Source organism: Ursus maritimus, unplaced genomic scaffold (genome assembly GCF_017311325.1).
Source record: "Ursus maritimus isolate PB19 unplaced genomic scaffold, ASM1731132v1 scaffold_33, whole genome shotgun sequence".
NCBI classification, from domain to species: Eukaryota; Metazoa; Chordata; class Mammalia; order Carnivora; family Ursidae; genus Ursus; species Ursus maritimus.
This window is the reverse complement of record NW_024425897.1, coordinates 24,073,675-24,088,924: the sequence shown is the minus strand read 5'-3', so window position 1 is coordinate 24,088,924 and position 15,250 is coordinate 24,073,675. Positions and strand designations below refer to the sequence as shown.

The 15,250-nt window shown below is 50.1% G+C and overlaps 1 protein-coding gene across 1 annotated transcript in view; it reads left to right on the top strand.

The window, feature by feature from the left end:
- Positions 1 to 13,607, top strand: part of RILPL1 (Rab interacting lysosomal protein like 1) — a 42,565-nt gene extending 28,958 nt beyond the window's left edge. Inside the window, exons 5-7 of the mRNA XM_008688966.2 lie at positions 1,818 to 1,990; positions 3,734 to 3,826; positions 12,057 to 13,607. Of these exons, the coding sequence (XP_008687188.2) occupies positions 1,818 to 1,990; positions 3,734 to 3,826; positions 12,057 to 12,201 (411 nt within the window). The 3' untranslated portion in view covers positions 12,202 to 13,607. The remainder of the gene's footprint in view (positions 1 to 1,817; positions 1,991 to 3,733; positions 3,827 to 12,056) is intronic.
- The last annotated feature ends 1,643 nt before the right edge of the window (positions 13,608 to 15,250 follow it).

Below are 15,250 nucleotides of genomic sequence, written 5' to 3'. Positions count from 1 at the left end.
CCCCCCCCCCCCCCCCCCCCCCCCCGCCCCGCCTGTGCCTGCTGGGTGACTCTTCTGTCACCTGATCTGCCCTGGTGGGAGGTGTCTCCTTTCAAGTGTCCTTTCCCAGAACAGCCCGTCCTGACTCTCCCAGGACACAAGCATCTTGGCTCTGCCTTCCTGGGTCCTTCAACATCCTGGCCTCGAGTCATCATCTGGGTCAGTGTGCCTTTCTCCCTGTGCGGCTGTGGGGGTCTGGGGCGGGGGGGAGTCTCTATTTCAATCCCATATTCCCCTGGTCCAGAGCTTCCCCATTGTTGTCCTGACCTTGTGTCCACTTCTTCCAGTGGATGATGGGATACTGGCGGTTCAAGGGTGTCAGGAATGCCAGGAGAGTATGGGCCACCTGCAGATCTGGCCAGCTGACTTGCGGGCAGCTTGTGAAAACTTCCTTGCTTTCAAAAAACGGGAAAAAAACCACAAGTGTTGGCGAGGATGTGGAGAAGGTGGAACCCTCCTACGCAGCTGGCAGAATGAAAAGTGGGGCAGCCGCTGCGGAAAAGAGTTTGGCGGTTCCTCAAAGAGTCACACATAGAGTCACCATGTGACCCAGCAGCTCCACCCATAGGGACCCACCCGGAAGAACTGGGAACAGGTGTTCAGACAAATCCTCGTACACAGGAGTTCGTGGCGGCACTATTCACACTAGCCGAAAGGTGGAAACTGCCCAAATGCCCATCAGTGGATAAAGGATAAACAAAACATGGCATATCCATACATGGGAGTAGTATTCAGCCATAAAAAGGAACAGAGCCCTGACTCGCTACAGCACAGATGAACCTTGAAAACGTTAACTGAAAGAAGCCAGGCCCAAAAGGAAGCATACTGTAGGATTCCATTTATTCAGACTGTCCAGAAAGGGCAAATCCATAGAGACAGAATGCAGATGGTGGTCACCGGGGCTGGGGAATGACTGTTAATGTGTATGGAGTTTCCTCTGGGGGAATGAAAATGTTCTGGAATGAGACAGAGGTGGTGACTGCACAACGCCGTGAATGTACTAAACGCCACTGAATTGTATATTTAAAAATGGTCAATTTTCTGTTAAGTGTACTTTACTACAGTCTTGTTTTTAAAAAACAAAAACCCTCCTTGCTGTGAGAAAGAGAGGGAGGACGGAGTTTGGGTCTGGCCTGGACAGGGGACTTCACATGGCAGGATCCACGTGAGTGACCTGCGTGGAAGAGAAATGCCCTGACCACCTGCCTGCCCTCCCCCTCCGGCTTCCACTGACCTCCAGGGCACAGATGCCCTGAGCCACAGGGAAGGAGAGGCCTTGACCGGAAGGCCAGTAACATGTGGGAAAACATATGTGACTTAATGTCAGATGAGAAAGGAAGAGAAAATTGTGAGTAAGCTCTGATTCTAACAACTTTGGCCAAATTAGCACTGGTCTTCGTAAGAGTACAAGCAGAGAATGTGGGGAAAGGAAAGCAGATTGACGAGGGTGGCAGCATTGGAGCCGTGCTGTTTCTTCTCCTTGGACTCCTTTTAATGTTATTTGTAATAAGACCCCGAGTCAGGTGGGGAGGCACCAGGGACAGCAGGTCTAGCTATCAAGAAGGTGAACAATGAACAGGTGGCCGCTGGCTTTCATCTCCAGAGGGACGCTGACTGCACAGAACGTGAGCACAGGCCGCCCGCGAGTTCTTAAAATAGCGCCCCCGGCAAGCAGCAAAGGCCCCAGGAGGGTGGGAAATTTGGGCTCCGGCAGGATGTGGAGTGGGTGCTGCTGGTGGCCGCCAGGAATTCATTAGCAGCATCTCTGCCTCCTCCAGACGGAGCCGGGCGGGGAGGAGTGCGTCTCGGAGGCGGAGAAGGTGGCCATGGATCTCAAGGACCCCAACCGCCCCCGGTTCACGCTGCAGGAGCTGCGGGACGTACTACACGAGAGGAACGAACTCAAGTCCAAAGTGTTTCTGTTGCAGGAGGAGCTGGCGTACTACAAGAGGTGAGCGTCCCCAGGAGCTCCCAGGCTGGCTGCTTTCTGGGGTTGTAGGAGGTCTTGGGAAAACAAGGATTGCACCTGTCTCCATTCTGGGGACCCTGTCTGGCCTGAAGGACTTACACACACGCTCACAATCCCTTTCTGAAACTCTTAGGCCCAGGTGCATTTTATAATTCAGAACTTTCCAGCCGTGAGAAAGGAATAGTCCACAGACTGTATGTACATAACATACACCACCAGGATCTGGGGAAGCTCCCCAAATCAATCACGTTAATATTTTCACAGCAAAAGATGTGACTGTTCACACTAACTGGGATAAATAACCATGATAATCAGGCTCATGAGAGCTCATTTCAAGTTCTGCCACCAAATGAATGACCAAAACATGAATTTTCATTTTTAGAGCTTTTTGGGTTTTTGAATTGCAGATTAGAGATGGTAGAGCCATACAGCCTAAGTATTTGTTCATTCATCCCACAGCCAGTGAACTTGCATTTATTAAGCTGCACTGTCAGATATGGTAGCCACTAGCCGTGTGCCTGTTTACATTTCAACGAGTTAAAATAAAATTTAAAATACAGCTCCTCAGGTGCACTCACCACATACTTGTTCAGCTTCATAGACACTACCCCTCTTTTGGTTTCTGAAAACATTCTACACTTGTTTCTACCTCAGGACCTTTGCATATGCTGGTCTTGCAGCTGGGAAAACATTCCCCTTGGCCCTTCCCATTGGTGACTCCTGGTCATTCAGAATTCAGGTCATTGGTCACCTCCTCAGAGAGGCTGTCTTTCCCTCGTACCACGCATCCAAAGGAGTGCCCTGTTGAAGTCACTGTCACTTTACTCAGTTTTACTTTTTTCATGGCCCTTCACCATCTTTGATCCTATTCCTTAATGTGCTTGTTTTATTGTCTATTTCCATAACAGACTACAACAACATGAGACCAGAAAACAAATTTGTCTTGTTCATGGCTAAGTTCCCAAGTCTTAGAATGGAGCTTAGCACAGAGTAGATGCACAACAAATACTTCTCGAATAGAAAGCCAGAAGGAAGGACACTTGCACCAGATGTGGTTCCTGATCTAGTAGGGAAAATAAGAGATACACAGAAAATAGAGCGCCACGTATTTTTATTGAAAACCCACTGTATGCCTGGCACGTAAGAAAGTTTAACTGGTACTGTGTGCACTGGCTGTTCAAAGGGAGAGATCACTTCTCAGGGATGGGGTAGAAATCAGGAAGGCTTCTTGGAGGGGGTGGCATTTGAACTGGGCTTTCCCTAAAAGATAGGGTACTGTTCAGGTATGGGAGATGTTGAGGGGTGGGTGCCATATTCCAGATGGAAGAAACCACAAAGGTAGGGAGACAGGATTTGGCAAGGACAGGAGACAGGAAGTAGTTCTATGTGGCTAGATTCTTCAAAGGAACTGAAAATTGCCTTTTTGAGATGTGGGTTCCTTTCCTGAAATTCTTCACATTTGACCAACTGGGCCAAAGAGACCACAGGCACCTATGTCCACTGCTTCCAGGGCTGACCCCTTCTCTTAGCTGGCCATGCCCGTTGCTAAGAGGCCAGCCCCCCAGGCAAAGAGACTATTGGGGTACAGGACACTTTTGCCATCTTCCTGGGTCCCCCTATTCCCAGTATAAGCCCTCCCAGACCATCAGACAATACCCTTCTGGAATATTCCAGCTCTCACAGAATTTTTGACTCTCTTATCTCACTCCTCTCAACTCCTTCTAGTGAAGAAATAGAAGAGGAAAATCGAATACCCCAACCTCCCCCGGTCGTCCACCCGAGAATGTCCCCCCAGCCGGAGTCTGGAATCAAGCGACTGTAAGTGATGTGCTTCTAGAGTGTGCGGCTGCTCGCGCACAGCTGACCTGGTGGTTCACACAGCCTCTCACTTCTGGGCACCTGCTCCAGGGCCAGGCTTGTCACTAACCACCTCCTGCTGAGACAGGCTTAACCCCGGAGCACATAGGGCCTGGCCCTCGACTTTCAGTTCATCTCTGCACCTGAATGCTGAGTTCCTCCTGGGGGTCCCCGGGCCAGAGAGGTTTGGGTAAGGCTGAGAGGGTGGAAAGGGGGTGGGGCCTGTGGCTGAGGCTCAGGGCTTGAGTGTGTCAGGTGGGGCAGTCTCCGGGCAGCAAATAAGGCTGGTGGGGGAGATTCATGCATCCGAAGGGCCTGCCACCCCAGCTTGCAAAGGTCCAGAATGGCCCTTGGTCCACCCCATCTGTGCATTTCTGTGATGACTCCCCCACCCTCCCCCATCTCTCCAGTAAGTATTTATTGCTACAGAATACATGCAGAGTCAGGCCCTGTTTGCTGTGGGGAACACACAAGAAAGAAAGAACTCAGCCTTGCCTTCAACTGGACTTTAAACTACTTGAGTGGTTCTTTATATCAAAAGACCCCTTTGAGATTTGGAGAGTTTGTAGACTCTCTCCCTGGGGGAGGTGAAAAACCACACATACAGTTGTGCATACAGTTTCAGGTTCATTGACCCTTGCAGCCCTTCGGATAAGGGTGAAAACCTGTGGTCTGGTTGGCTACTATCTGCTAAGAGGCTACTATGTGCCAGTACCATTCCTGCAGATAGATGAGCTCATCGAGTCCCTACAATACCCCTGTGAGGTAGAGGCACTGTCATTCCCGTTTCATAGTTAAGGAAACTGAGGCAGCTGCCTAAGGACATTCAGCTCTTAAGAGGCAGAGCCAAGGTTCAAACCAGGCAGCCTGGCCCCAAGAGCCCACATTTCAGACTATCTGGCAAGTGTGCACACTGACACTGTTGTCTTGTAGACTTGTTATCTCCCCGAAGAGGGTCTTCCTGGCTCTTGGCCTTCCAGCTGTACCCACGGCTTATTACAGAAGAGGCCTCCTCTCTTTCTTCCAAACTCTGGCAGAAGCTTTGTGAAAGCAGGTGGCGTGGGTTGGAAAGCCACCGGGAGCATGTGGGGAGAGCAATTGGGGTGTTACTTGGGTGCCTCAGCCTTTAAAAACCAGTTCCATTGGGAAGTTCTTGGGTAGCTCTGACCCTGTGAAATGACTTGGTGCTCAGCGGTGGTGGACGGGAAGGGCAGTGCGGAATGTGCCCTCACAACTGCCGAGCCTCTCCTGTTGGGAGGGGGTGGCTGCCCTCTAGAGTGTGCACGGGAACGCGTGGCTCCTTCCCCAGCCTCTCTTGCCAGCTTCACATTGCTTATTTGCTTGGCCCTCGATCTCTGCGTGGAGTCCCCAGTTCTGGTTAGGGGTCGGTTCCATGCTTGGAACCAGAAAGTCTCCTCTGAATCCCAACACCATTTGGCCACATATTAGTTAATAATCTAACATCGGCAATTGAAACTCAACTCAAAGTAACTTAAGAAAAACCGTGAACTCTGAGGAACCCAAAATTCCCAGGTCAGGTTGGCTTCAGGCTCAGCTGGATCCAGGCCTTGTCATCAGGGCTCTACCTCGTTCCCTCCACCTCTGGCTTGGTTTTCCTTTATGTGGGCTGTATTCTCGGACATGCTGTCCTTCAGGGTGGCAGCATGACAGACATCAGCTCAGGCTTCTACTTTCTTTGGTCTGAAACTCCAGTGGGAAGAAAATTTTCCACAGGAGTCATAGAATCAAGTCTCATTGGCTCAGACTGGGTCACATGGCCTCTACGCCAGCCACAGGGCAGTGCATCCGTCGGCCAGGTCTGGGTCTCCTCCTCGTGACTGGGGCTGGGATGGCTCTGACTCGGTCTGGTTCAGATGGACTGAAATTAGGGGAAGAATGGGCCGCTAGGCAGACAAGGAGTGGGCGTCCACTGCGTCCTCATCATGGGGGTGAGGGAGCCCTTCGGTCTCAATCTCTGATATACTTAGTACCCAGGGAAACTCTCACCTTTGGGTAGGGTTTCTCATCCAGTGCTAAGAAATGGGATTGACTTTGCTTAAACTCTGAGCCACCTGGCAGCCCCATGCATAGGTAAGGACCAGCACGATCGATTTTGTGTTCCGATAGATGTCACTTTGGGTGAAAAGCTGGGGGAGCGGAGAAAAAGTTCATGAGCCCTCATAGTCCGCCCATGGGCTGAGGCAGGGCGGGACCAAGAGACCATCCCTGTGCATCCTTGAGCGGTTCATTGGCAGCTCTTTAAAAATCAGGCCTTTTTAGCATCTTCATGTGTGCTGCATGCACGACTCCTCAAGCACAGTAATTCTAAGACGTATGCATTTCTAAGTCCTGCTTTCCAAAGCCGGGCTGTCCTGATTCTGTAGTTAGTTTTCTGCTACGGCCGCCTTTCCTCACAGAAAGGCAATTAAGAGTCGGCTTTTGCAAATCCCAAACTGGGTAAAATCCAGAGGAAAGTTATCAGAATTAGCCAACAATCTTCTTCTTCCCACTGGTTCTTCTACCTACACCTGAAGAGGCTGTGGTGTTGAATCCTGTTTTCCAGATTGTTCCACAAATGATCCTGGGCCCTTCTCCCCTTTAGTGTGGCCTCTGTCTGCTCAGCAAGACCTGGGGCTCGGAGCCTGGCAGGAGAAGCAGCTGGAATTGGGGAGCCAGCAAGAGAGAGACAGAGAGGAAGAGAGATCAGAATGCCCCGTCCAGAGGGTGCAGGTGGCCAGTCCCGTGGCCACTCTGGCCTTCTAGGGGATGACTGGAAGATCAGGCTGGCACAAAAGGCTTTTGACCAGCCCAGGCAGGACACTGGGTGCCTTTGTCCACCTCGGCTGCTGACTGGGAGCTGCATCAGTGCGGCCCAGGAGCCCAGAGCCAGGGGCAGGGACGAATCTTCCCCGGCACCTGGGGCAGGGAATGGCGGTTCTCAAGACCATTCCATGCCTACCTCCCTTTCCATTCCTCACAGATCTGGCACCTCTTGGGGTCCACTTGTCCCTTCACCCTTGCTTTTGTGGAATATTAGTCACACGGCCTCTCTAGTATAGGTCACGACTGCTTTCCGGCTCAGCTTCATGTCCTTGACCAGGTTCCTCCATCTGCCAAGTGAGCAGTAGCTACCATGGAGGTTTGAAGGGCCTTTATCGGCTCACGCCACCTGAACTAAGGTATCTTCCACCCTGTCAGAGACTCAGAGCTAGGACGATTAGCCCCATTTCTCAGATGTGTCACGGGCCAGGAGCAGCCCATTGACTTCCTTTGGATCAGACCATTGAGAAAGGTCAAAGTTGGGATTTCAACCCATGCCTTCTGCCCCCCCCCCCCCCATTTCCTCAACTCATGCCAAGTCACCAGCTGCGGGCGGACTGCCCAGTTCCCTTATCTCTCGAGTGCACCACGAGCCAGGGACATCAGCGTCTACATTTCTGGGCTGAACTGGTGAAAGGAACCAGAGACTCCTGCTGCCGGTCAAAACTGTACCCAGAAGATGGTCCAAGAATAGCTTGTGACCAAGCAGCTGCTGGCCGGAGAGTCCAGGTTGGCACCGCCTGGGAAGGTCACGAGGGAGCACAGAGTGACTCCAGCGTTGTCCCCAGTGGCCACCAGGCACCAGCGCCCCCTTTGTGTGGTCTGCATCTCTCGGTCACAGCCCCGCAGACTTACACACAGCGGCCTTCTGTGGAGCTTGGCGGAGGGGCTGAGCCAAGAAGCAGGCAGCGGGGACACGGGGACGGCCACAGAAGCTATGGAGCAGAAACAGCTGGTCACACACGCCAGCAAGGTTGGCCTTCAGAGTAGGCGGCCCCCAAAGCATCAAACAGTCGTGGCAACAGTGCATTCTGTCCCTGTCCTCCTACCCACCGCCCTCCTCGCGTTAGCCCAGAAATAGCTTCTTCACAGCCGCCCGTTGCACTGCCTGAAATGCCACTGTCGCAACTTCATTTGGATCGAGTCTTCTAGAAATCATCAGTGGGGAGGGAGTAAGTAAAACCAGCTACACCATATCCAGGACATAAACATTTGACCAAAACAAGCCAGCCTTTTTTTCGAGGAAGGGGCTGTCCCTCTGGAGGAAGCGGTTCCTGCCGGGGGGTACCTGGAATAGGGAAGGAAGAGGGCCGTGCATCCAGTGACACATACAGTTACTTGGCCAGAACCCTCCAGGTGCGCCAAGGCCCCTGGGCACCCATCTGACCCCTGATGGGACCCCAATGAAGACAGGCAAACGTGTCACCCTGGGTCTGGGGCCATCTTGCATGATGATCGTGTCTTTGGGGGTTCCTGCTAGGCTGAGAGGTGTCCTGGCAGAGCTCGGTGTAGAACTGTGTGGCTTAGAGCCCCTGACAGCCTGGCCTTGGGGGAGTGGGCATTTGATAAAAGGTATCCCCTTTTCTTGTCACCATGAGAAGATACCCATGTGGGCTCTGCCAGGATGCCAACTCCCAGCTGCTCCGTGAAGTAGATCAGAAGTAAATCCAAACACAGATAATCCCCAACCTCATCTGAGGTAGTCATTCCTATCTTTTCCCAGCCAGAATCTAAAAAAAAAAAAAAAATCAAAGTTGTTCAAAATCAGCTCTGGTGGCTTGAGTGGAGTCTCTTCATTTTCCTTGCCAAGACAAGGGACCGAGGCATAGTCACTGTCAGCTCTGACTTATGCAGGGGGTGGCTAATGCAGGTTCTCTGCCTCAGATCTCCTGCCCGGCGCCCCCAGGCCACCTCATCTTCTCTCCTGGATGCCCCCTGGCTGCCTTCTTGGGGGCGCGGAGCCTGCAGTGCATGGCAGTCAGGGGAGTTGTGCTGGAAAACACCCGATGGTGTCGCCACTAACCCACAGCAGCTCTGATTCCCTCCTTCCCAGCCCCAGGCCTGCTTTTCAGCCCCAAGGGCCGCCCTATCTTCCCTCCGTGCTGCATGAGTTTGCTGGGGCTGCCGCAGTCAAGTCCCACGAGCTGGGAGCCTTCTGCAGCCGAAACGTTTGTCTCGCGCCTCCGGAGGCGAGGAGCCCAGGATCCAGGTGTTGGCAGGGGTGCGGTTCCTCATGAGGGCTGAGAGAACATTTTGTGCCTCTCCTAGCTTCAGTGGCTTGCCGGAGATCTCTGGCCTTTGCCGGCCTGGATCCTGGCCTTCGCCTTCACCACGTAGCAGTCCTCCTGTGGGCGTGCCTGTGTCCAGATTGCCCCCTTTTAAAAAGATCTGCTCTTCTTCAGTATAACTTTATCTTAACGTGTTACCTCTACAAGGATCCTATCTCCAAATAGTTACTTTCTGAGCTACTGGGGGTTAGGACTTCGCCATGAGTTTTGGGGCGGGGGGATACACAGTTCCACCCATGACGTCTACCATAAGCAAACCCTTCAGCTGGTCTCTGTGTGCCGTGTGTTTATTTTCATGCCTCCCTGTTTTTATCTTCTCTGTGTCTATCTGTACTTCTCTAACCAGGATCTTTACAGCCATAATGCCCATGGTAGCAGCTGGCCTGATAATAGATGACCCCACGCTGCAGCCCGTCCGAAGACTTGTTTCCCTTGTAGGCACTGGGTTTTGGTGGGTTCGTTTTGAGCTGTGCCTTTGGAATGTGTGCTGCGGCTCTGCTGAGGCTGGCCCGCCTTCCTCGGCCACTTTAGCTGCATGGCCATCACCTGCGTGTTTCCATTTGAAGTGGGTGCCGAGTGTGATTTCAAACATGCCCTCGTGAGTCTTGACCTGCACGAGTGAGGCCGTGGAATTCTCGGCTGTGTCACCGATAATTCTTTTTGTCTTTTTCTGTCTCCATTCTAAATACCACCTTGTCCATGATCCAGTAAAGAAGGTCCTTTAAGTGACGGGTCAGTAATCAACGCCCACGGTGACCCCCCCACACACACCCCGAGTGACACTAACGCTGTGTTTTCGACCTTCACGCCCTGGCTTTCTAAACCGCTTTGTTTTGCCAAGCCATTGTCAGAAAGCCATTTGGTCGTCTTTTAAAAAGGAAGAGCAGAGAAGGGGACCAATGCTTTGTTTCTCTCTGTGTCCCCCTGGACAGGGAGTGGCACGTGGCTTTCCCCGCTTGAGTCAGGTAGAGGTGAGATGTGACAGTGATGTGTTGCTGCTGTATTTTTGGCCAGCTCATTGCCCCGATTACACCATGGAAAGAGCTCACAAATAACACAGTATGAACATCGCGCTTTCATTCGTCAGTACACATATCTGTTGTAGAGAAAAGAAACTTCAGCCGGTATGGAGAATTTCTCCAGATACACTCGGCTTGCCCCAGCTTTCGATGAAAGACCACTTTATTCCTGGTAGGAGGTGATCGTAGGGTCCAGTAACCACAGAATAGTAAAATCATTTTCACCCAGTTGTGATTAAAGCTGAACTCCACAGGCCTTGGCACTTAAAAAAAAAAAAAGGCTAATAGGGGAACAGACAGAACTAAAAATAGTTGATCTGAAGCTTTAGTCCCTCAGTAGTGCATTCCTATTCCTTCCTGCCCCCGGGGAAACATAGCTGTTATCTCTCTTACCAAGTTCAGAAACCAAAATTCAGAAGTAGCGGAATTTGGTGAGAATAGAATAAATCTCATTAGGAAGTAGGAGTTTCAAAGGACAGAGGGCAGTTTAGGAAAGGTTTTTGGGACAAATTCAAGGTGGGCCACCTCAGGTTTACGGGCCAGGGTCCTGGTCTTTGTGGAGGTGGAGCCAAAGCAGACCTTGTTTTAAATGGGCTAGTTTTGGGGCGCCTGGGTGGCTCAGTCAGTTAAATGTCCAACTCTTGATTTCAGCTCAGCTTTGTTCTCAGGGTTGTGGGACTGAGCCCCACGTCGGGTTCCAGGCCAGTGTGGGGCCTGCTTAAGATTCTCATATCTCCCTCTGCCTCTCTCTCTCTCTAAAAAAATAAATGGGCCAGTTTAGGGGTGCCTGGCTGGCTTAGTCCATGGAGCATGTGATTCTTTTTTTTAAGAGCGAGAGAGAGCGCGTGTGCAAGGGATTGGGGGACAGAGGGAGAGGGAGAGAGAATCTCTCAAAACCCTGAGATCATGACCTGAGCCGAATCAAGAATCGGACGCTTAACTGACTGAGCCACCCAGGCGCCCTGAGCATGTGACTCTTAATCTCAGGGTCATGAGTTCAAGCCTCACATTGGGTGTGGAGCCTACTTAAAGTAAAATTTAAAAAAAAAAATTTTTTTTTTTAAACGGGCCAGTTTATAACCTTTTTGCCTGTGATTTCTGCCTTCATCTTTGAGGCATCGGATGATTTACTTTGATCAATGATCAGTTGTCACAGCTGCTTTTGGTTTCGGGGTGTTTTGTTTTGTTTTCGAGAGAGAGCACGTGGGGCAGGAGTGGGGGCCAGTCAGAGGGAAAGGGAGAGACAGAATCTTAAGCAGGCTGTATGCCTAGTGGAGTCTGACACAGGGTTTGGTCTCATGATACTAAGATCATGACCTGAGCCACCCAGTGCCCCAGGAATCACAGCTGTTTTAAAAAGCCCTCTTGGTCTACATTAGCTCCTACCATGTAGCAGGTTAGAGTGCTAACTTGTAAAGGCTTTCGCCCTTAGATCAATTTTTGACACTGTAAATTGTCTTCCCCAATCTCATTCGCATACAACATTCACAGTGTTTATCCAATGACAGAACCATGTGTACTATTACTTATTTTTCAATCGTCTCATTTGTCTGAAATACCTACTTTCAACTCCTCTCTAGCAGTAATATCCACGAAATCTGGGCTTTGATGTGCTGCGTCTGTACTTTCTGATTCACGTTACGTAACAAATTAAAAACATGCGTCTCTTTATGTCAGAATCATCTTAAACTCGATGTGGCTTTGTTATTATCTTCTCTGCATCATTAGGGTAAGGAAGGTTTCTGGAAGGTTTCTAGTCGTTTTTTATTTCCACTGGTGAGGGGAAGAGACTGTCAGCAGTGCTTAAGAGAGGAGATGCATCACACATCACCTATGTGCATGCCCCGTTCACACTGTGTCGCCTCCCAGGTTCGGTGACAATGATGTGCAGAATCCCCCTGCTGCTTTCTCAAATAACTCTGACCCGCGCCCCCACTTTTTCTTTCACACCTTGAATTGATTTGCTTCCTTCCACATTTGCTGCTGTATGTCCTGGCATGGCAAAAACTCTACAGTGCACAGCAAAGGGCCCGGCTCTCATTTCTTTCTTTCTCTTCCAAAAAGGTTTAGCTTCTTCTCCCGAGACAAGAAGCGTCTGGCCAACACGCAGAGGAACGTGCACATCCAGGAGTCCTTTGGCCAGTGGGCCAACTCCCACCGTGACGACGGTTACACGGAGCAAGGACAGGAAGCCCTGCAGCACCTGTGACCACAGCCCCCCCTCTGCCCTCGGACCGGAACTGTCCCCCGCCAGCACCTGCAGCGGAACCTGGCAGCCCCAGGTGTCACGACCTTGCACACCTCTGGGTTCAGATGCACCTTCAGAACTGATCCCTCAAACAGACTGTGTGCTTTGAGGAAGCACACTGAAAAACTGATGCCAAACTCTAAAGACATGTTTATTTATACCCAGGGCTATCACCGTTTATAATAGATGACTGATCCCTTAGGATATATATTTAATAATACCATGAGCAGAGGCCAGACTTTTGCATTAACTTCAGTAACACAAGCTTCTTTAAGCCAAATACATCACATGCCACTATAATTGCTGTTTGACTTGCTTTGTATGAAATTCTATGTGTAGAGGTTTTATTAACACATTTGTCATACTTAAATGGGAGGCAGCGAAGCGGTAGATTTTCATTAGATTATTCATGAAATTGTCATGGTGGTAATATATAGGATGCATCCGTTAGATGAGCAGGGCCTCGAAGTCACCAGACAAACCGGCCCCACTTAGATGCGAAGCAACAGAAAATATGGACGACAGTCCTCCCGCCCAGAAACTGGAGACAACTTTGCAAGAGCCAGTGGTTCTCTTTTGCACCTTGTTACTGGTATTGCCTAGAGCATGTAGCGAGTGCCTTGGAATCAGCTGTGAGTTATGCAGTACTAACCAAACAAAGTTGCTAAGGATGAGACATTACAACCTTTCTCATTTGTATTTTTTTCCCTTCTTTCTTCCTTTTAGCCTTCCATATATCAAACACTTAGTCCCCTATAAAGAAGACAGGTGTACCGAGCGGATTTGGAATGGGGTGGGGGAGCCTAGGGGATCCAGGATTGGGGGGGGGGGTAGGTTCGCCAGTGCGAGGGCGGTGGGTGAAGAGATTGCTTGGGGACCACATGTCGGGCTGACTCATGGGACTGTGGTGGCAGACAGAGAGCCAGAAGCCTGCATCTGGTGAGCTGGGGTTTTGCCCAAATAGCACTGTCTTTCTCTCTACCCACAGAGGACTCAGGGCACAGACTGGGTGCTGACAGATTGAGAGAGGTAGCATTTGCTAACAGAACGCTCAAGTACATCTGACGGGTCCACCATCTACACATTGCTAAGAAACCATCAGACTGGTTTACAGAGTCGACAGGGGCTCCGTTTGCAGACTGCTGACAATAATGATCAGACAGGATAATGCTGCTTCTGCACAGTGGTTCTCAAACCTGACTGCCCACAAGAATGATCAGTTGATTCTCAGAGTATAAAAGCAGGTGTATGAAGGAACCCCCCCCCCGGCCCCCTTTAGTTGCCCTTTCCCCAGGAGTGACCAGTGTGGTCAGTTTCTTGGGCATCTTGAAAGAGCGTATAAATATACATGCAGTTATGTAACAAAATGTATTTTTTCCTTTTTTTTTTTTTACATAAACGGCAGCATACTATGTATGTGCTATTCTGTACCTTTCTTTTCTTAGAATACCCTGAAGATGACTCCACCTCAGCACATAAGATGTGGGTCTCAGTGTCCCCCGAGGACATGCGGCAATGTCTGGAGACGTTTTTGGTGTTTTGGTTGCCACAACTGCTACTGTCATCCAGTGGGTAGGCTGCTCAACCTCCTACCATGCTCAGGACAGCCCCACAACAATGACTCTTCCACACCAGATGTAATAGTGCAAGACTGAGGACCCCTGGTCTCCCATGTAGATGCGTAATTCGTTCATGTTTGTCCGTAACCCCCGTGATGGACAGGGAGCTTCCTTCCAATCTTTTACTGCCTAAAACAGCACTGCACACTTTTGTACACATATGTCAGTCTGCAGAATAAACTACAAGAATTACTTGCTAGGTGATAGGGTGTATGCCTTTGTCATGTGGCTACTGCTAAGGTCCCTGCTGTGGGGTTCTACCAATTGTTTTGTTTAGTTACCAGGGCCCATACACGATGAAGCCTGAATGTCAAGGATGGGGTCTGAGTGTGCATATGTACTTAACCCATCCATGTTCGGGAACCCAGAGTTGATAACCGCTGGCTTGGACGATGTAAACACCGTGACTGGATTTCTTTCTTTTGACGTGGTCTCCCCACACATGCTTCCTTGATGTGGAACGCACCTTTAGCGGAAGTACCTACCAACTCCAGCCCATAACATGCTTCCCGTGCCGTAGCAGGGGGCACTTTGTGAAACCCGAGTGAAATCAGAAGGGTGTTCCTGCACGGCTGTTTTCTGAGACGTGGGAGACAGTAAAATTCTGCACTGGAAATTTACAAAGGAGAGAGTCTATTTTTCTAAAACTGTTCTAACAGCTAATAGCAGTTTTAAGGTAGAGCAGGTTCCCTATGTAACAACGAGATTCATATTCTGAATGCAAAAACCTAGTTGTGAATGTGTTGAGTCTTGATACGAAGTCATTTACTTTGCATGAAACATCCTGAATTTTAAGAACCTGAGCTTTCAAAGATACAGCCATTGATGAAACAAAAATGCTAAGTGTCACCTTTGTGAAAATCCTGTGAAGAGCATGGTACTTTTCAAAGCCGTCAGAAACTAAGGTCAACATATCCAGCCCCCAAACAAATGGGAGGAGGCCGGATGTCCAAGAGAAGACAAATCCATCTTATCAGAACCAGACCGAAGGCTGTCATTGATTTCTCTTCCATTTCCATTTCACGCTCATTTCTTTGGAGCGCCACAAACCAGAGTCCCAGAGGCCTGCAACTTTGGTTCTTCATTTTAAATGCCAGCCTCCCTGCCAAAAACAGGGAAGAAGAAAAGGCAGCATTTGGCTCAAGAACGGAGTTACATTTGTTCAAGAATAGCTGGTTGCTGACCCAGGCCACTGTTCACACTGGCTTTGCTATGAAGTTCTGGACATTCTCCCTGAATTCACTTTTCTATCCCATTTTTATTTCAGTTCAACAAGCCTTTACACTATAAAGATGGAAAAGATAACAAATTACTCTGACCAGATTCGGGTTCCCAGGCATCTGAGAACAATGCAAATGATTTTTGGTCATCACCTCTTTTTGCAAGCCCCC